The sequence below is a fragment of the Pipra filicauda genome, unplaced genomic scaffold (assembly GCF_003945595.2).
Source record: "Pipra filicauda isolate LSUMZ 115617 unplaced genomic scaffold, ASM394559v2 scaffold34_size3990699_pilon, whole genome shotgun sequence".
In the NCBI taxonomy this organism is placed as follows: Eukaryota; Metazoa; Chordata; class Aves; order Passeriformes; family Pipridae; genus Pipra; species Pipra filicauda.
The window spans coordinates 2,478,642-2,501,011 of NW_024104476.1; the positions used below are offsets into that span (position 1 = coordinate 2,478,642).

The 22,370-nt window shown below is 38.1% G+C and overlaps 1 protein-coding gene across 6 annotated transcripts in view; it reads left to right on the forward strand.

The window, feature by feature from the left end:
- MAST4 (microtubule associated serine/threonine kinase family member 4) overlaps positions 1–22,370 on the forward strand; it is a 293,188-nt gene that overhangs the window by 135,015 nt on the left and 135,803 nt on the right. For all 6 annotated transcript variants that reach the window (XM_027732346.2, XM_039384378.1, XM_039384380.1 and 3 more), the window contains one exon: positions 10,744–10,775. In XM_027732346.2, coding sequence (XP_027588147.2) covers positions 10,744–10,775 — 32 coding nt within the window. The remainder of the gene's footprint in view (positions 1–10,743; positions 10,776–22,370) is intronic.

A 22,370-nucleotide genomic window follows, 5' to 3' on the forward strand; every position in this document is an offset into this window, starting at 1 on the left:
TGAGGGTCTTTGAGACTACTCTGATGAGAAATCTCTGTGCCTTTGGAAAGTTATTCCCATTAATAAGCAGATACTTCATGACAGAAACTTGCAGACAACCATACTAGATAGAGGTGTAAATTCGAGTAACCTTCACTTATCCTCTTAGACTTTATTAAGCTGGTATAAATAGGATTATCACTCAGAGGTAAAAGAGAGTTTAAGAAATGTAATGCTTGCAAAACTTAATACAGTTTCTGATATGATTTACTTAGTTTCTCTTGGAACAATCATTTTGCTGTATTGGGCAAAGAAGGAAATGGAACTGGCTATAAAGTGGCAATAAATCAAAAGATTATCTGGGTCGTAATCTCAATTGATCTAGGGTGTTAGTAGTCCGAACAAAACTTATAAAATATACCTGACTTTATTGCTAGCACATACAGAGAGAACAGTTAATGATATAAATTGTGGAACAGGATTTATCACAGTTACATGTTTGCTTTTTGTATATAAGGAGGATTGTCTGTCCGCTGTGGTTTTTAGCTGAAAGCCTTGTCTAGGCTGAAACAGTGCTTTATTTCATGTCAAGAGTTCAGAAATTGTTATACACAGTGGTCCAGCGCTGCTTTAGTAATTTGTATTGTTTTATCAAGAATTATTCCAGTAAAATTGTCAGTATTAAGAAACTGGGGTTGTGCCTCAAGGCAGTCTTTGCTAGACATCAGCTTCCTGCTTGCATCAGAGATTTTAGATCAGAGATTGATACATGAGATATATATGTTGATGCACACATTTTGAGACTTTCAGATGAAAATAAAAATAGCAGACTGATAATGCTTGTGTTATGTTCCCTTTCTGATAAGGAAAGGAATACTTAAAAAGAACCTTTTTTTCCTGTCTTCCTGCAGTGGATACTCAAAATTGAGATTGCAGCTTATTAGAGAACTTGGACAACATCAGAAGGGAGAGCAATGTAATATCAATATGGATCATGGGATTTTTGCCATACTATCTTTGGAGACATTAAAATCAAATTTTCTTGCTTTAGAGTGTGTATCGACTGGGTGGTAGTGTCCTCTTGCCTACTGTATAGGAAGAGGAGCAGTGACAGTAGTCTTTTGCAGGTCAGCAGCAAGTGTCGCAAACAAGCAGGAGCAAGATAGGAGATGTGAGAAGGCCTATGAACAGCAATGTTTAGATTTATAATAGTGGCAGAGACAAAAGATTATGACAGTGGGGCTCTCCTTTGGGAGAGGAAGACACTAGAGCGGATCTTCAAAGTTTTCAGAGCATTTAAAGTCCTGTAGGAAATCAAGCTTCAGCTGAAATTGAATAAGCTGAAATCAAATGTTGAGAGAAATGTGTGAGCAGAGTTTTGAAGTGAAAAAATGAAGTGTGCATTTTGATTAAGCTGGTTTCACAAATGGGGTTAATATTTACCTAGCTGGTCTCCAGACAGTCTCAATTTTTACAGTGTAACCCTTGCTCTAGAACTTGAACCTTTCTTTCACAACAGTAGAGTACATTGCTAGTAAGCTGTGCGGGATCAGCTGAACCAATCAAATGTGAATTTACAAATACTAATTAAAATATCAACATGAAGTAAAATCTTTAATTTTGAGACCTTTAATTACATAAGGGGCAGAAGGTCTGGAATCATTAACAGAGCAAATGTATAGTTTCCTTTTTATGCAAAAGAGGCATTTCTGTTGTCTGCTGAAAGCAAAAAAGCAGTGTTCTGTCACTGCTGTTCCATGTGACTTTTCTGGGTAAAAAAGTGAGTTATTTCTGCCCTTTGTTCCTGGCTTTCTGCAAGTCTTTCCCTTCTGTATGAAGAGCAGCTGCAGAGCTCAGCTCTATGGGTCTGAAAGTGGACATTGTGGGCACAGTAGTGCTTTGACCAGACTCTGTGACTCCATTCAGCTGAGTAACAGAGCTTAAAATTAAATTCCAGTGAACTTTCCCCTTTCGGCTTACCTGGTCTCTTCCAGCTGATGATTGTGGATGTGTTAAGGTAGAGCAAGGCCTATATTTGGCTAGTGGTAATGAGTCCTGGAAAAAGGAATTTGTACTCTTTTTAGCCTCTTCTATCCTGTGCAAAATGACTAACAAAAACTGTTGCAATCAAAGCCCAAGTGTAGGCAAGTCTCCTTCATGCTGAAGGTAACCTTAATCATTTTATCTTCTAGTTACTGATTTCAACAAAGTTCAGCAGCAGCTGCTGAACTGTGTAATACAAAACATGATCTGCAGCTGGGAAAAGGAAGGCATCTAGATTCCTGTGGGCGTAATGGTCTCCAGCAACTATAATGTCAAGAAGTGTCAAGAGTGGCCCCTGTGTGCTGTGGTGGTGATTTTTTTCTTCTGCTTTTTAATAGCAGGCAAAATGTTTTGTAGGTATGCCGATATAAAAACCACTGTTTTCTGTTTGATGAAAGAACCTAGAGAATCAAACAGAACTTAGAGAAATCCCTGCCTTTAGTCAAAATGGATTCAGAATTTTCCAGTGGTAGTTAACTGTATAATTGCTTATATTTGTTCAGATGAACAAATTTATGGCATTTATGTCTTGTGTGATTATTTTTTTCTTTTTCTTCTCCTTTTCCCTTAATATATGATAACACTTTTAAACTCTAATGATAGGAATATTCATGTGAACTTAGCAGCTGGAATCTTTTGAGTGTTGTTGTTTCAAACACTTTGCAGTCCATGCATTTTCTCCATTAGTCATGTGGTGAAGTGGTACTTTGCCAAGGGGTGAAATAAACTGTGTGACAGCAGGTCAGAATGAAGCATGGATTTTCTAACACTGTGTTAGATTAAATGATTCTGTATACTTCAGGTGAAGAGTTCATTGAGAATTTTCACACTGTTTCGTTAAAAAACATGGGTTTTGATTTTTTAAAAGTTGAGCTAAGAATGCAATATGGTGGGTAACAGTGAAAACTTCTGAAGTAAAAGAAGCAAAGAAAATGCAAAGGTTCACTGAGCTGATGTTGGCAACAGTCAAATTGCTGTCTTTCAGAGGGGTTTGTGCTTCTCATTAAAGAGAGTTTTCACCTTTTACTAATTACGGTAGCTACTCTCCAAATAAGCTACTGCGATAAGGAAGTGGAGTTGATGGGTCTGCCACTGCTGCTTTTGGCTGAGAATATGAGATATAGCAGAGATCATGTTATTATGCATAGTTTGAATAATTCTTAACTGCATTCCTGTTTCTCATTTGAGCAGTAGGTTACTGATGCAGTGTTTGGAGTTACTTTTTTTGTGATGATGTGGTGCATCCTTGAAGCACTGAGTATTTATGGATTCATTTGGGGTAAACTAGGCATGCCAATAAGCATTTTAAAAAAAACCCAAACCTTGTTGTCTCTCCCTGTCATTTTCTGTGTTGATGAATTTTATTCCCATAAATGGTATGTTTTCAGCACTTTTGATTTACTTATTTATTTATTAACTTCCTTTTCTTTCCCTGGCCAAGTCAGTTTGATTATTATTTTTTCTGTTTCCAGGATCAATAGATGATACTCCAAACTTCTTTGAGTGACTGACTCCTTTATCCTCTCTTTTTAAGTTCTTGCTACTGTCTCTGAACTGTAAAACAAACAAACAAAAAAGCAAGCTAGTTACAACCTATGCATCCTAGTGTAGTTGTTTTTCTTTGATTTCTGTTAATTTATTTCAAAATTTAGTTGGGAACATCATTTGTATTGTATCTCTTAAACAGTGTAATTTTTCTGAGCAAGTTCTTTTGGTTTCCAAATGTTACTACCAGTCCCACAGCTGGAGAGACTTCAGACTACAGTGTAGTTAGTAGGAAAATCCTTACTGTAAATGCATGGAATCATTCTGAAATGTTTCATCTTTTTCCATAAGGAACAGTGTTTTTAATGCTATATGAGAGTTTCTAGAAGAATACTAGGCAAAGCAAAACACATTTAACTGCTCTTTACTTCGTTAGTCTAGTCTATTATAAATCTTAATGTTGTATCTGGTTCATCTATAGGAAAATAAAAATAGATTAATTAAGTAGTTCTTGTACATGATAAAGTGATTGATTTCTTTTTATTGTATGGTTTTCGTATGTAGCCAGTTTGGCTTTTTTTTTTTATTTTAATTCAGTTAATTTGCATTTAAATTAATAATACTTGGCTTTAAGTAGGCACCTGGGTATTCCTTTTCCATCACATCTCAGAACACATAGAACTGATGGAAAGGTATGTATCTCCTTTGAACAATACAGTCAGCAGTGCCTGTAACAAAAGCAGGGAAAGTTAACTGAAGAGAGAAAAATGAATTTCATAGAACACACAGTATAGAATTAGACAAAATTACAGAATCACAGAATATGCCAAGTTGAAAGGGACCCACAAAGATCGAGTCCAACTCTTAGCCCTGCACAGGACCATCCCCCAGAGTCACACCATGTCACTTGAGAGCATTGTCCAAACACTTCTTGAACTCTGTCAGGCTTGGTGCTCTGACCATTTCACTGGGGAGCCTGTTCCAGTGCCCAACCACCCTCTGGGAGAAGAACCTCTTTCTAATATCCAACCTAAACCTTCCCTGACACAACTTCAGGCCATGCCCTTGGGTCCTGTCACTGGTCACCAGCGAGAAGAGATCAGTGCCTGCCTCTCCTCTTCCCCTCACAAGAAAGTTGCAGAATGCAATGAGGTCTCCCCCCTCCCTCTCCTCTTCTCCAGGCTGAACACACTAAGTGACCTCAGCTGTTCCTCACACAGCTTCTCCTCAAGGCCCTTCACCATTGTCGTTGCCCTCATTTGGATGCTCTCTAACAGCTTAATATCTTTCTTATATTGTGGCACCCAAAACTGCACACAATATTCAAGGTGAGGCCGCCCCAGCGCAGAGCAGAGCGGGACAATCCCCTCCCTCGACCGGCTGGCGATGCTTTGCCTGATGCCCCCCAGGACACGGTTGGCCCTCCTGGCTGCCAGGGCACTGCTGACTCATATTCAACTTGCCACTTACCAGGACCCCCAGGTCTCTTTTCATGGCACTGCTTTCCAGCATCTCATTCCCCAGTCTGTATGAACATCCAGTGTTGATTCCCCAGTCTGTATGAACATCCCAGATGCACTTCCCCTTGTTGAACTTCATAGGGTTGGTGATTGCCCAGTCCCCTAATTTGTTGTGGTCTCTCTCTGCAGGTCCTCCCAGTCTTTGAGAGAGTCAGCAGCTCCCCTGAGTGTTGTGTCATCTGCAGACTTGCTTAGTATCCCTTCCAGTCCTGTGTCCAAGTCCATTTACAAAGACGTTGAAGAGCACAGGGCCTAAGATGGAGCCCTGTGGAACTCCACTAGTGACAGGTCACCAGTCTGATGTCACCCCATTCACTATTACCCTCTGTACTCAACCCATGAGCCAATTGCTCACCCACCACATTTGTCCAGAAGGGTCCTGTGAGAGACAGTATCAAAAGCTTTACTGAAATCCAAAAAGATGACATAAACTGGCTTCCCCCTTCTCATGAAAGGAAATCAGGTTTGACAGGCAGGACTTTCTTCTCATGAAGCCAAGCTAGCTCTGACTGATGACTGCATTGTCTTTCAGGTGTTACTCAGTACCTTCCAGAATAATCTTCTCCATAACTTTACCAGGTAATGAACCGAGACTAACAGGCTGGTTCACTTCTACACTATATCCCCATTAAAATCTGTGGAAATTGAATGGAATCTTCCTTGAGTAGTGGTAACTACCTTCTGGTGTTTGCCAGTGCAGTAGTGGCAATATTCATTCTTGAATGTGCTTGTGAAGAGATGACCTTTGATTTAATTAATGAGGGTACACACTAAGCAAGCAAAAACCCAGGTATACTGGTGACTGCATCTGAATGAATGAAAAGAATCAGAAAGTTTTCAGCTGAAAGGCAGAACATCAAACTTCACCATAAGGCATTGACTTACATTACGAATGAAGATGGTATCGGTACAGTTTTCCTGAGAAAAGTGGATATAGAATTGCAACTTGGACAGGCTTAAAACTCAGAGTGCTGAGAAAGAGGTGGTGCTAATATGAAGTCACTTGGGTCATCTGAAAGTGAGAACAGTTTTATAATTACATCTGTTTTGACAGAAATCAGATCTGAGTGAGAACACCTTGACTGACAAAGAACATATTTCTTCATCTTTTTGAAAATTAGTTAATCCTGACAAGAAAAATTCCACCCTGGTATCACTATAAAACCATTTCTGAGGAAGAGGCTTATTAGGAAACACTGTAAGTTGTCATAAGAACAAAAGAGAGCTTTGCCAGAGAAACAGACTTAGAGCAGGAGAAGCACATTTGGTGTGAGACACACGACAGATCTGCTGTCATCCCCCATCTTATCTTAGCAGAAATGTAGTAATTGCTAAAGAAGAAATCCTTCAAATTCATCCCTCAAAGCAGTAATTCTTGCTGTCAGTCATGATGATAAGAAGGTGAATTGTGTACCATTGCTGATTTTTTTCTTCCTACTGTTATTAATGCAGTGTTAATGTTACAATGTTAACCTAGTCTTAAGATCTAACACATGTTACCAGAAAGTCTTTAGATGCTTACAGTTTATAATGGATGGGTACAACAAAAGTGATAAAAATCAAAAAAAGGTCATATGAATCTTACCATATCTAACACCTCCCCAGCTCAAGAGTGCATTACTGGAATTTGTCTTGAAAAAGTGTGTTTTTCCAGACCACTTTATGGACAACTGGAAACTCTGAAAGAACACTGCAGTTGTTGGAAGATGAAGCAGATTTACTGTGGTTGTGAAGTCAATCTGTATTGACAACGTTACCTATGTCTTTAGTTGTTTATGGATGTGGCAGTTTCTTGTTGATTCTTTAAAACTGAATCTAGTAACAAGCAGTAAGTTAATGTCATCTTTTCTTCCTCCCATATAGGGGATGAAATTCAGTATTTAAAATGTTTTGTAAAGTCTAAGTCACCTCTGTCATTTAAATCTATTAATATAATTTTATTATTTAAACCGTGTTTCTAGTTAGTGGGGTGAAGGCTTTGATCCAGAATTAAGTTCACTGTGCTTTATTTGGTCAGTGTGGGTTTTTTATCAGGCTGAATATCTGCACTCTGATGCAGATATTAAACTTGTCCATACTGAAGTGTTTTACAGGTGTGTAGAACCAGAGGAAGAATCATAATTACTGAAATAATCAAAAAGCACTTGTGCTTGTAAAACCATGTTATTGATAGTAAAATGCACAGAGTAGAGTTTTGAATTTATTAATGATAGTTGCAATTGAATTGAGTACACGTGGTTCTTAATGTAACATCACAGCAATTTGGTACAGCTTGCACAGATATCTTAAACTTGAGGCAAGGTATATCGTGTTTTGTGACAATAGTTTTTGAAATACACAGGGCCTCAAGGGCAAGAGTCTCTGGTCTGTTAAGTCTGCTTTGTATTACTGCAATGGAATGACACAGTCCTAAAACGAGCCCAACTTGAACTGGCCAGAGGAGAATTCCGTGTAGGATAAGGGCAAAAGCGCATAGTGTTGTCCTCTGGGACAGGGCTGGTGACTGAAAGCCATGCCGAGTGGTAGCAAAGACATCTTTTTCTCTTTTTAATGCCCCAGGTGCTTGCTTGCTAAGTAGGTGATCTGAAGGTCCTGACCCTGCTAAATTTTACCTTAAGCAGTCTGCATGTGTTGGATGCTGGGCAGCAGAACTAGGACAGACAGGTCTTTTGGGCCTTCAGTTGAGGCTTTCAGAAAGGAAACGCTGTAATGCCAGTTGTTGTGGGTCACTTGCAGTTTAACTGAGATCTGAGCCAGAGTGTTGCAACCCTTAAGAACTTGGTGATTTTTGGTGTGGTATAGTTCATTTTCAATGGCTGTGAGTAAAACAGCTAGGTAACAGGGTAAAAGTGGCATCTTTAGGTTTTTAGAATGGATGGTGTTTATATACCTAGGAAATAAATGATTTCTCTAATCTAAGCTATTGGCTAGCCCCATGTAGAGCTTGTTTATGCTTTTCCCAACTGTTTTGTGTAGATCCAGTTGTGGAGCTGTGCTGTACTATTACAAAGCTAGCATCTCGCTCATTAGGAGCGAGAAGGCCTGTACTGACACAGCTGATAATCTGTTAATTCCTTCAGGTTGTGAAAAAATCTTTGAGGCAGGTGAGTCCTAAGTGAAACTAGAAAAATCATGTAGAAGCTGTAATAATTCAAGCTGATCTGAGACAGAAAATGAAGCTTCTGTTTACTACATTTCAGATTCTTTTTTTTTTCTTGGAGACACTCCAGCTGGAGAAGCATGAGAGAAGTGACCTTTAATTTTAATATCATTGCTATGACATATAAGAAAAATGAGGATAGAGATCTTATCCAGGAAAGACGTTTCTTTTATTTCTGTCCTTCATTTGTTTATATGTATATTGTTTCAAAATCCAGCCTTAGAAATAAAATGTTTTCTAAATCATCCTGTATGAATTACATACTTAAGGTTTTGCTTATTTTTTACTTCATATGGGGTGATCTTGGCAGTTTTTAACATCTTTATCAGTGAGTCAATAATCTTTTGGAGCCTTATTCTGCAGTCAAAAGTAATGCTTCAGTATGGCATGCGTGAGAATGCGACGAGATTAATGTGACTTCAGGTGTCTACAGAAGGCAGTATCTGTCATTTGCTGTGCTGTTATAATGATGAACTACAACCAAAACAACCTGATTGAACAAAACAAAAAAAAATCTGATTAATAGGAAACAAATTAAAAGTACATATTGCAACGCAAACCCATGGATAATTCTTGCTTATACATTTTGGCAGTTTTTCCACAAGCATTGTCTGCTGCAGTATGACAGTGCCTAGCATTACAAGTAAATTTTTGTGTTAGAAATTGAACACAATGACATTGTAAATATTCAAGGAAAAAATACCAAGGGAAGTATGTGGGTTCTAACTTGCAGTTACATTTTGTTCCTGATGAGTGTGACGTTTTAAATTTAGGGCAATTAGCTTTATAATGCGATACTGTGTGCAGGTGTAACTGTTCTTGTGTATATAAGCTTCTGTCATGCTAAAAGGTGTTGTTTTAAAATGCAGATTCTGAACAGTTGCTGGAACTTCCTAGGAAGTGCTAGAATTTGTTACCAAGGTCCCTAATTCTGCTCTCCTTTGCCTTTGCGTTGTGATCTCTAATTGCATTGTTTCACACTATTTTTTCCTGCCTCATTCAGTGAACAGGATAGGCGGTGCTCAGGAATTGAACAGCTACTTGATATTTTAGGCCTTATCGTTCATTTAGCAGCCCCGGCTTTATTTACTGCACACCATTTAAAATTCTCTAAAGAATACATAATTATTTATTCCCCTATGGCCTTTTCTAGGGTGCCTGGCTGAACTATTTTTGTCCATTTGATTGTATTTTCATACATGTTTTCTGATCAATACCTATAACTTTACTTTCTTTGCTGTGTGAAATAATTGTGTGTGCACACTTACACAGAGTTCATGTACGTATCTACTTTTGGAACAGTTTTGCAATTATTCCCTTTGATAACTTATTGAATGGAAACTGAGTAGAAACTTTACAACATCCTTTTTTGAGGTTACTGTAAAGAAATATAAAAGAGTGCAGTAAAAGGAGTAAATGCATCCATCCATATAACTTGAACCATTCTCATATGCAGCCTTGTCTTTCATGATGCTCTTCAACTTCACATGTATCTTGACTGTATGACCTCTATGTCAGACAAGTTGTCCCTTTGTTTGAATGTAGTTGATATCCCCTGCTTGGCATGATTGCAAAGACAACTTAACTAATTAGCTTTCAGAATATAAATTCATGTGAGAAATAAAAAAAAGGAGGGTGGTGGAACACTGCAGCAGATTGCTTGGAGAGGTTTTGGAGTGTCCATCTTTACAGATATTCAAATCCCAACTGGATGTAATTTTGAGTAAGCTGTTGCAATAGGCCCTCCTGTGAACAGGTTAGACCAGAGGATCTCCAGAGGATCTTCCAGCCTCAGCTATTCTGTGATTTATACAATAGAAGATAATCTACTTGTGGGTGTATATATTTTGCTTGTTTCTGATGGGCAAAACTTTATGGATCTCATGGCTTTCTTCCAAGCTAAAATAACAGTAAAATGTTTGTTTGTAATTTCCATTTGACATCGAGGTATCTGGCCAGTCACATGAAAAGTAGTTAGTTGTTAATTGTTCTCAGCAAGAGTTTTAGAAATGTTTAACAACAGTGTTTCTGTTGTTATGCTAGTACTTTGTAGAAGATTGTAATCAATTATAATTATTTATAGTGGACAAAACTGTTATGTACTTCATCTTTTTTGTCTTAAAGAACATAGTATAGAAAGCTTGGTGGTGATGGTCATCTATTTAGCTTGTGATCCTGTTGTTAACAACTTTTGCAAATGATCAGTGTTAGAAAGAACTTAGTATATCTTTGTCACTGACTCTTGCAAATTTTAGTAGTGTTACCAGTGCATCATAGCTGACTGTAAGGCTTTTCCATAATATCTATTGCCTGAAATATTTTAATATTGCTGCTACAAAAAGGCCTAGACTTTTCCAATTGCTAATGATAATATTTCAAATAAGAGTAGAAGGTGGTACATGTAAAATATATATAATCTTTTATTGTTGCCACAACACGTCTTCTGTCTCTCTGCTACTAGTGGGATGACAGGATTACAGTACTTTTCTTAAAAAGGCCACTTCCAATTGAAATGTTTTATTCCTAATACACTGTAACTTTTTTTTTCTGTTGCAGAAAGAGTTGAGCCTTCCAAGAAGAGGAAGTTTGTAAGTACATGAAGTTTTTCTGTATTGTGCTCACAGTATAGTACATGGTTTTTATGATTTTAGAGTGGGCTAGTCTTCTTCTCAGGACAGTTAAAATGGAGGTTAAGTGTGGTGTTTGATCTGCCTTAGAATACCTGGAAAGAAATGAAGATTGTAAATGAAAAACTGAGGATTGTGCAGTCACCCTTTTATGCCTGTCTTTTAGAGGAGCTATGTGAGGGATTTTCAAAGTGACAAAAAGTTCTTACGTTCAAGTTTTTGTTTCGTATTGAAGATTTTTCTTGTTAAAAATCAAGGAAGAAATCTGATTTCTTTATGAATGATATCAAATACATGTATCATGAAAGTAGAACTGTTTCCTTAAGAAATTCTGTGAACAGTCCTGTGGATGAAAAGGTAGGAACAAAGAATAGATGAGTTCTACTGAACGTATAGGATTGTTAAGCTACTGTTTTGATTATGGACGTAAAGACTGTATATTCTTGTATAAATTGTTACTTAGTTATGATAATATGTATTCATATACTGGGTTTAATTGTATCTGTACAATTTCTGTACCTTGGATTTGATTTTCCAGTAGTTTTGAGCTGTTTGGTTTGAAAGCGTGTATTTTTTATTTGTATGTCTTATTTTCTTGTTTTCTATTAGTAATTTGTTGAGAAAGTATTGGGCTATGAACAAAGCAACATGTCTTAAGAAACAAACTCTGTTCACTTACTACTTTCTTTCAAAAGTGCTTTAGTACTACAAGACAATCTCTGTACGTGAATAAGCTTGTGTTAGTGTGACAACACATTGTGAACAAAATGCTAAGCTCTGGCACAAGGGACTAGTTACTCGGTTTCAACTTGCTATTTCTGTGTAGCTTTTGGTGATAGTAAGGTTGGGTATGTGAATAACTGAAACTAACTGCTGGGAAAGTGGATTTAAGTGCTCTGCTGTTCTGACTTAAATGGCATACCAGAAGCCTGTACTTCATAGGATATCTACTGTCTAGGAAAAGACTCGTGTTTTAGGTTCTGATGCATAAGAAATCTTAGACAATAAGCAAACCTATTAATTAGGAAAAATCAAGAAAATATAAAACTAATTTCACATCAAATATTTGATTATTGGAATGACAGAGTGAAAAAACCGTTAAGGAAAATGGTTTTTGGTGCCTTCTTTTGGTGTCCTTGGTACTTTATATTAACCTGAAACTGTTGTGTGGGCAGAAGACAGACTCTTTTAAAGTTAATGGCTAAACTCCTGTTGACTTCAGCCAGAGCAGAAAGTGGCTCTTGAAACTTGGCCTTGCTTACTCTTGCTAGGATGTTTGACATTGAATCTTATTAGATATTTTTCTCTGAATTTGAAAAATGACTACAGTGTAGTCACCTCAATTGCATTCACATATATATTGTTGTGGCTGATCACTGAGATGTAAGTGCACCTTCTGTAACGTTGCTGAGACTTTATTAAAGTATAGTAAAGAAATAGCTCCTTGTCAGCATAATCATATCTAGTTATTAAAGTGCTTAGGTTTCCGCAGATGGTATTTTAAAGTATCTTTGATACTGCTGTCTTGTTTAACAGGGCTCACAGTGCTGAGGTTAACAATGGCTGTGGCATCAGAGGTGGTGTGCATGGGCCATGTTGGCTGCTGTATTTGCACGTTTTATGCATGTTGACACGAAGACTGAATTTCAAAATGTGAAAAGTCCTATATTTTCATTGTGAAAAACATCTAGAGGTCCTGAATGGCTCCAGGGAGGCACAACACACTGTATTCTGGAGCTTCAGAGCCAGTGGCATGCCAAGGATGCAGCTTTTGACAGGACAAGTATTGCTGATTCAGGGGTGAGCAACCTTAGCATAGTTGGCATAAACAGACATAAAGGTGGTGGTTGAGAAAGAAGTGAAGTTTTCCGTGCTCAGAGCATGCCCTGGCTGTGCTGGCACGAGTGGTCCAGTGGACACAGGCAGAACTGATCCTGGTTGCACCTTGCTTCATGCAGGTTCTTCAGCATGTTTAACTGCCCAGCTGCACAAATGCCCTTCTGGCAGCGGGTTGTGATGGCATGGAGGCAGAATGAATATCTGGGAGCTTTCTCTCAGGCTGTCTCCAGTAGCAAAACTGACTTTATATAAGCTTAACATGATTGTAAATCTGCACGGCTGTTAGTATCCCACTTTCAAGTCCATTAGAAGATTATACTGAAGTACATTTTTGCACACTGCCACTGTGGAGATGGATTATTTATATCTTGTTAGATATTTTTACTGATTTGTTATTTTCACCAAACACTTCCAGATACCAAGGAAGACATTTATGTTTAATGTTAAGCCAGACTCAGAAATACAGATTTAATTTGATCAGAATTAAGTGTTGCTGTTGTCTGTTTTTGAAGCATGCAAATTCTCTGATGAACCAGGGAATGTCTGATAACATCTACAGATCACTATGCTTTAGACATTCAGAGTGTATCTAGCTGAAGTAGGTAACCAGAGATGATCTCTCAGTGCATGGTGGAGTTAAAGCAGGTGAGTTTCCATCACTGAATTAAGGCATGAGTGATCCTTATCCTGATTTGTTTCCTTACCATACCCACAGAGTTCAGCAAAATAAAAACAGGAGAGAGACAGGGCATGAACTCAAAGGTTGTGGCACAAAAATTAAACTTAGCTTTGAGTAGGTACATTCTGGTTTAAAATGCTCTTCTCCTAAAAACAAATTAATTGGGCTTCTCTGAGGTGGAGAGGAGCTGTCAGAAACAGAAACACATAAAAGAAATGAGTGACTAGAGGCAGTTTCTCCTTTATTTAGAGCTTCCATGGTTAAAGTACCTACCCTAGAAGTAAAATACCTGACTTTTCCAGACTAAATCTGTTATCTTTCTGTCTTCTTTTGTTAATTTTTTTCAATTTCAGTTTAATTTGGAGAGGACCTCTTTTATGTATTTATTTTTGCTGCATCTGTCCTTCTCCTGACATTTCTGAAAATAATTTCAGTAATTATAAAATATGGACTCAGGTTCAGTACCAGCACTTATGTAATCTGCTTGCTTCTGTGGAAATGTCAAAGTAGTTCACGGAATTTTCATTAAACTTAATTTATACATTACAGTGAAACAGCTGATATCCTTGGATAACAGCAACATAAGATTGTGACCAGCCAAGAATTCAAGAGGAACACTAGTTAAAGCCACTTCTTGCTTAGGCACTTGATTAAATAAGTTTCAAGAAAGTTACAAACAGTTTCGTAAGCAAGTTTTTTATCAGTGAAAAATACGGACTGTCAGTTCCCCTTAGGGAAAAGTGGGATGGAGTGGAATGGAATTATGAGATCGTGCCTACAATGCTTAAGAAAAACAAAGAGAAGAGCTCTAAGGCTCTAAGGACAAAACTGGTATTCGATTGACAGTTTCTGTGTGCACATAGATTTCTATATAATAAAAAATTGGATATGTTTATAGGTGACCTGTTATCTTAAATTTGGAGAATGGCATAGATTAAATATTGTTGCCAAGTAATGAATTTCTCTGTTCTAATATGGATGGATTGTGCCCTGAGAGATACATTCCATAGCCCATGTTTGATTCTTAAAATGCGTATTTAGTGTTGTTACCAGCATTATTTCTGTCCTTACCTTTCGGGGGTTTTCTACTGCTGTCACTGAGTTGAATTTTTTTTCCCCTGCATCTCTTGGGTTCCTTGTGATTGACAAAGAAAAATTTGATTATGTCTTTTATATGATTTAGGAGCCAACAGTTACTGTGACATGTTTCTTTTCCCTCACAATCTTGCTTACTTCAGCCTCCATACATGTTTTTGCAAGTCTGCTGCCCATTGTCTGTGTTTCCTTCTTTTAAAGTTGTATTGGGCTAACAGGTGGAGTAGTGGCATGTACAGTGTGCTGGGTAGCCTTGTTGCCACCTTCCTGTTGTCAGTCAGTGTGGAGTCTTCTGCAGATAAGTCGTCTGTGCTGTGGAGAGCACAGGCCTGATTTCGGTGTAAACAACACATCCCTCGGTATTTTATTGCTGTTAGTTGTGTCCTTGGCTATCAGTATAGGTCATTCTGTTTAATCTTGTTTTGATGGGTCTTTTTGGTGCTTGCATCCCTGCTTCATTTACACCAATATTAATATTATTACTTGTATCTGCAGTTGTCTCTTAACTCAGATTTTACTAGTATATGTGTGGATTTTATACAGTTATGTCCTCTGATTTATCACATCACATGTTAGAGAAAGGAATGATCTATTTCAATGTAATTCATCTTGTCCCTTTTCAGTGAAAGATTACATATACTAATTGTGAGTATTTTAAAGCTTTGTGATACCCTTTAACTATTAAATTCATGCTCATCTGTGTGTGTGCATGCACACAGCCTTTATCTATACATGGAAAAAAAAGTCAGATGGTGCTGGTGCTGACTTTTTTTGTGTATTTGAAAACTATTCAAATACATAACCAAATTTTTCAAATAGCAATCTCCCTGGAGGATTGATGCCTAGAAAATGAGGTGGTCATGCTTTAAAGCTTAATTGTATAATGTGGTATTTATCTGCTGTTGTTCTATGAGTGCTGTGGTATCTAAGTAATGTAAAGTGACCAGATACTGTGCTTCTCCACAGCACACTGAGTGTGCTGTGCCCGGTTGGAATTTTGTTTCAACTACTTAGGCAAGGACGGGACAGGGTCAAGAATGAAAAATAATCTTAAGTAGTTCTTTATCAAAACTCTGATCAGACTTAAGCCACAGGGAAAAAGCAAAATTAAATCAGCCTATAGGGTCAAGCCATAGTTCTGTAGGCATGTTGCAGAATTTCAGGATGGGGGTGTCACATGATGCTTGGTGGAAGCAAAGAGAATTAAGTATCTGGGTGCCTACATGCTTTGCCTAAATTGAAAAATGTTCATGCAGTACAATAGTTTAAAATATTTTTATACATGCAAATAATTATTTTATAGCACGAGGTTCAGCCTGGTTTGAGGGACAGATCTCATCGCTAGTGGACTGCTGGTGATGTGAAAACAGGTGCCAAGGTGCTAAAATAACTGAATCTCTACAAAGAAATAGCAGTAAAAATCTTACCAGTTCACTACTAAAACTTGAACAGTCAATCAGGCAAAACAAGGCAAGAAAAGAGTAATGGGATGGAGGTCTGACAAATTGGCTATCCTACTGTTCCCCACGTGTCAGTCCCATGCTCCCCTGAGCAGCCTTTTCTGCTTGCGGACTTTTTCACTGAACTGCTCCCTCTGTGTCTTTGGGTTCTGTTCTCGTATCCTCATTACTTGTTGAACATGCAATTAGTGGTGTTTGCAGTGTTTCTGTGTGCATAGAAGCAGCAAAGGATATATAGCAAGAGCATATAGAAAGTGGTAGGGGAGTTTAATGGCTGGAAATGTGAGCTGCTGAGGCAAGGGAGTAGTGATGTTTGAGCAGCAGGGTGGGGTCTAGGGGTAACTTATTTTATGAATGAGGTAACTGTGTGGTCAGTTCTGACTGTCAGTGGCAAATGTGATAGATGCATATTAACATTCTTAAATTAGCATTGGCTGTGTCCTCTTGTTTGTTTTGTGAACAGACATTGCATTGCCAGCGAGTAAAATTCTTTCTCTTTGATTTTATTCTGCAAAATAAAACACAAAAAGAACAAATGACCATATAACCACCTCTTTTACTCTGCTGCCTAAGAAAGTATTTATGCATTGAGAAAACTGGCAGAAGAACATTGTGGCTAATCACTGCTAGTCAACACAGCTTGAATTTTTAATAGTAAACCTTGAAAATCTGATATACTGAAACAGCGCCTTGTACACTCTTTTTTCCCCCAGTGCCATTAATTTCGGGAAGTCCAGTTTTAAGTTAAGTAATATCTGAAATTTGTCAAAAAGAATTGTCACAAAGGAGTTGTCCTCACGAATTGCAAGATATAGGCTGCTGTATGCTGTATTGATGAATTGATTTTTTTTTGCATTGATGCTACAAAGATTTGAATAACTTCTTAATCTACAGAGAGGTCTTTTCGAGGCTGTGCAATTTCTTGCTTGCAGACATTTAGCTTCTGTAGGATTGGGGCCATGGTTGGGCTCTGGGCAGATTACATGATGGCTTGATGAACCTGCGCTCTGCTTAACGAATTGTAATAAGTTGGTTTTTTTTGTTTGCTTGTTTATTTGTTTGTTTGGTTGTTTTTTTTGGTGGAGGTCAACAGTGAGGTAGAGACTACAAATAAATGTTTGGTTTTACCTTAAGAAAAGAGGCACTCAGATTTCTGTGCAATATATTTGTTCCTGTAGTAGCAGTAATATGACCCGTATTCTAATGCCAAACATTAGAAATCTGCCTGCCCTGCCCTGCGTCTGCTGTCATGCATTCTGGCATTACTGATTTTCCCTTTGAAACTTGCAGTATTACTGCCATTCCATTATATAAAGTAGAGGCTGACTTTCTACAGATGTCATGAGTGAAGATCATGAAATCCCAATGAGCCACTTCTGTTTTGTCTCAGAGGAGGAGGGGAAGTCTTCTTTCCCCTCCCTCTTTCCTATGAAAAACAGACTTGAACATTTTTTACTACTGTCAGTATTCTAAACCAGTATTGTTGCTTATCATAATGGACATTAGTATATTTGTTATCTGCAGTTATGTGTCCATAGACAGAAGTTTTAAAGCAGGCAGATGACAGAGTGGCAGCAGGGTCTCTGTTGCCTGCTCTATAGCTAAGTTGGCTATTTCTTTTTTTCCCTTTTTTTTTTTTTTTTTGGTGAACATACGGTGTTATGTTTGTGGCTGTGGCCATTTTTGCATCTACTACCAGTTCTGTCTCTGCCTAAAATGTCTGGGCCCTGTTAACGTTCCTCCATCGTAGTATCTGCCTCCCTTCCCCGTGGGAGTTATGGGTCATGTGAATGGACTTCTTGACACATTTCCGTTTTGCTGGAGGTTTTCCATCTCTTTGTATTTTCAGCCTCTGCGTAAAACCATGCACCTTACCTGCAGATATGTTCTCTGAGGAAGAGAAGTTGAGACCTGGGACAGGGATCCTGAGCCAGGTTTAGGCTTGCAGAACTCGTTCATGTAGATGTAGTTTTCGTATGGAGATAGGCATACCAAGAACCTGTTTGCCAAGTGCTTTGTGTATGGGAGGATGGTGGTGGCTCTTGGGACTAAATTGAGGGGCAGGCAGCATGTGCAGTACTTAAGGCGGGGTTGATGGCTCAGTGAGAGACTGGAGCTTGCAGAAACAGAATAGGTTACTTCAGCCAAAAGTCTGGGCAGCAGGAAGGTGGGTGGCTTCTGTGGCAGGCTGAAAAGGAGAGGGGGGATGGATGGCAGCAGGATGGCAGTAGGTTTGGAGAAGGAAAATGTTGCTTTGACATGATACCATTCTGTTCCATAAGAGCCAATCAAGGAGTTCTGCCTCTGTGTAGTCTTTAAAGAATTTTTGCTCATTGAGTTGTGGCAGCAGCCAACCTGGCATTAGCACATATTCCTGCTGTCTATGTGCTCTTCTCTGCCATCTCTGTCCCCTTGCCCTTTCTCCCAAATATTGTAGGGTTTCTGCTTCTCTGCCGTATTTTTTCCTAGCCACCTAGTCAAGCTTAGATCTGTGAGGTTCAACAGGGTGTGTTGTGACAGCTCTCACAGGCATGTGAAAAGGTGAAAAAGTGTGCTGAGGATAAGTGGATCCATATTATTGCCATGCTTGCCTGAAAAGGGTGGTAGATAACTGCTATGGGAAGCAAATGACTCTAAAAGGCTGACACAGGTTTTTGGAGTTTCTTACTTTATATTTCATTGTGTGTTGACTGCAACAGTGCAAGAGGCAGTGTAATTGCATATAATCATATTTCCTCATATCCCAGCGGCTTCACTCATGAATGTTTAGTGTGGCCATGCCCCTAGGCAGTGAAGGCGAGCATGGTATTTGAGACAAACATGCTATTCCGGGTATCTGTGACATGGGGCTGAGCATGCTGCTGGAAACAAGCTCCTGCTGTTCTAGCCTGAATGGAAAAGCTCTCCTGTGCCTTTGTAAAAGTTGTACAGGGAACATAGACGTTGGGAATGTTTTTTCCCCTCTGCTATGTGGTACTATTTTGCAGTCAGGTGACTAGACTTATATCCCACTTCAACACAGCATGTAATAGAAACAAGATTAAACCAGGCATATTCTACATTCATGTGTAGGTATGGCCTTGAGACCCAGCCTCACCTGCTCTGTGGTTCTTCTTAATATCAAGATGCTACTGAAAATGAATTTCTATAGATCATTGTCATATTTTGTGAGAATACTTCTCTCCTAGATACTGCTACGAGACATTTAAAATGTTTTAATTTACATTTAAAAATATGGCTGTTTTTATGATTGAAATGCCTGTCAGAAGAACCAAGAATATATCTATGTTGATCTAAATCCAGAAAGCTTTTATATTAGTGCTCTGTAAGTCAGAACTTTGTTGGCTTTTTTTTTTTAAGCCAAGTTTTACCAGTAAGCTGTACCAGCAAATCTGTCTTGGTGGGGTGAGGGCATGGGGTGGAGAGATCGTCGTTTTTGAGAACCTTTTACTATATTGCTTATAGGGTAGAAACACTAACCAGGAAATTACACTGGGCTGCAGATGTAATAAATCTGGTTGACTGGTTTTAGTCATTATTTTTCATTAGTGACCTAGGTGATGGAATAGATGGTGTTTATTAAGTTTGTAGCAGGCAACAAGCTGAGAGGAATGCAAATATATTGAAGAATAGTATGGGGTTTCAAAATCATTCTGACAACCTGGAGAAATTATACCAAGTAAAATAGAACAGCCCAGAAAATAATCTGATTTTCAAGTGCAAGATAGTTGGATAAGTGTCAGTTTGCAGAAGAGGATCTATGATAATCTACAGTGTGATACTGATGGGGGTCAGTAGGTACATCATGCCGGGAAGCAGATATTTTGAGCTGCAAAACATGCATCATTATTCTTTCCCACACAGAACTTATAAGGCCTTTTATTGGAGTTCTGTGTGTTGAGATGGATCAGCTGAGAGGAAATGACAGCTATCAACTGGTTTGAAAATCTGACATGGTATATGGAAAAATATTTACCAAGCTAGGGTTATTTACTCCAGAGAATGAAAGGCTGAGGGATGTTCGTGAAAATCTTCCAGTGTGTGGAACATCTGCTGTGAGTTGGAAGTAAAAGTGTTTTGTGTGTTCTTGGGGTGTACAGCAAGACATAATGTGTTTAAGTTGGAACAAGGGGGATTTACCTTGGAAATTGTTGAAGGCCTTAGCGTCTCTCGACAGTGAAGCAGAGGAGTTGTGGAATCGCTATCAGCTTTTAAGAACAGATGAAACAAACACCTGACTGGAGCAATAAGGGTAATATAGGTATAATAGACCTCTTTGGGGGAAGGAAAATATGATCTCTTGACTTCCTTTTAGCTTTCTTTATAATCTGTCATTATGTTCGTGGGATTATTTGCCCAAACTTTCTGCTGAAGCTTGATGCCATATTTTATGTATCTGCTTTCATGGAAGAAAATACTGTCTCGTAACAGACATTATTCATTTATACTTGTCTGAAACGACAGGATTCCCTGTGGAAATGTGTGTAGGGCTTCACGTAAGCATAAGACAGGTCAAAAAAAAGACTCAAGCTTCAAACTTCTTGAGGTTTTTTTTTTTTGTAAAAGACTGATGGCTCTCTTTCTGCTGCTCACCTCCGCTCAGAGCGCTTGCCTACCTCCAAGGGAACTAGAAGGTGAATTTTAAAAAAAAAAATTGAGCATACTTGTGTAGCCTGCAGAAGCTTCTGCAGGCGTATCTGTATTTGTGTGCATGATAGGGCCTTAATAAAGAATCAGCTATCAGTCAGCCAAAACAGAGCTTGGTAACTCTGTACATACATACCTATTAGTTGTTGATAGATGGGTGTAGGGTTTGGGGAAAATGCAGCTGCAGGCTGGATAACGGAATCATAGAATTTCCTATTTGTCCTTTAACTTTTTGAAGAAGATTTATAGATACCATAATGATCTTGGAAAACTATTCAGTAGAGGATTTTTATGTTTTCAAGGTTTTTTTATGTTTTTATTCTTTTGATGAAAAATAAATATAGGAAAGTTAAATGCCATCAATTAGCACTGAAAAATAGCTTAAATAAAGATGAGATAAACAAATGCTCATTAAGAGCCTGGGTTTGGGTTGTGTAAAAAGGATCTTAAATGTTAGAAAATAACTGTTTAAACTCTGTAATATAGAACTCTTCAACAATTAGATCTATTTTTACCTCTAATTTTTTTAATGCTACCTTTTTTGTGTTGAAAGGTGGTGCAGATTGGGACCATAATTATTATTAATGTGTAATTTCTCAAGCTTTTTACAGTTGTAGTATTAGCTTGAAGTCTGTCGATACAAGCCTTTATTAGTATAGATATTTTTATTGCTTTCTAATTTTTTTAATTTTTTTTTTATTCTTATAGTATGTGAAATATGATAGGAAGTTGTCTTAAATCTGAAGTAGTTACTCTGGGAGTTTTCCATTAAAAAAATTTTGTCAAAGGGTGTGCTGTTTTATTGATTGAGCTTTTGATTTTGTATGGAATGTTACTTTTGAGCGTTCACAGGCAGGTACAAAATGATGCTGCCTAGTTAAAGGAGATGGGAAACTGCTTGGTGGAATACAAGGAAGGCTGTTTAACACGTCTTTGGATGGCACCTCTTGCTGGTGTCATCTATGGTAATAATTCAAATGATGTTTAGACAAAGAATAGACAAGTACCAGTCACATCAGTCCCACTTTAACTCACAGTCACCTGTTTGCACATACAAGGAGGCTGTCCTGGCTCTAGGGAAAATATAAGAACTGTCTATTGAAACTCTCTGTGGAAGAATGGGAGTGTGTGGTGATGTGGAAAGATTTTGCCACATCTTGGCTGGTGCACGTTTATTGATTGCTTTTGTCTGCAGTGTTTTAGGATTAGTGGATTTAATTAAGATATTCAGTGTGACAACCGGTTACTGGGTTAACTTACCAGAGATCTACACAGCAATTCTGTTATTTTTATTGGTTAATTAACATTGCTAATATACACATTCCTTTGCTCTATTCCATTGTTTAGTAATACAAACAGTACCACAGAGCTATCACCAGAATATGCAACCAATTTATAGAAAGTTATTAAAATACATTTGAATTTAATGGAGTGCTTTTTAAAACTATAATTTAAAAACAAATCCCTTACAGAATAGTAAGAGTTACAGCTCTAAATAGACTCTGGCAAAGTGTAGGTAAGACCACCTGGGCTTTTACTGGGTACTCCAGTGACGCATTAATAAAATACATTATTGAAAATTGCTTACTGGTGTCAGATTTATGGATATGCCTGTAAATGTCAGTACATCCACAATGCTGAAACGTAACAGAACTTAAGGCTAGAAGGGTTATCTAGTATGACTTTCTGTCGTGGGATACCAAACAGTCATCCCCCTAACATGGGAGTTTATAGTGCTGAAGACTGGCTTGTATTGAACACTGATAACCCAGGACCATATAGGTTCTACCAAGGTCTGCCCTCTGCTCTGCAGTGACAAGTAATTTATTTCTGCAT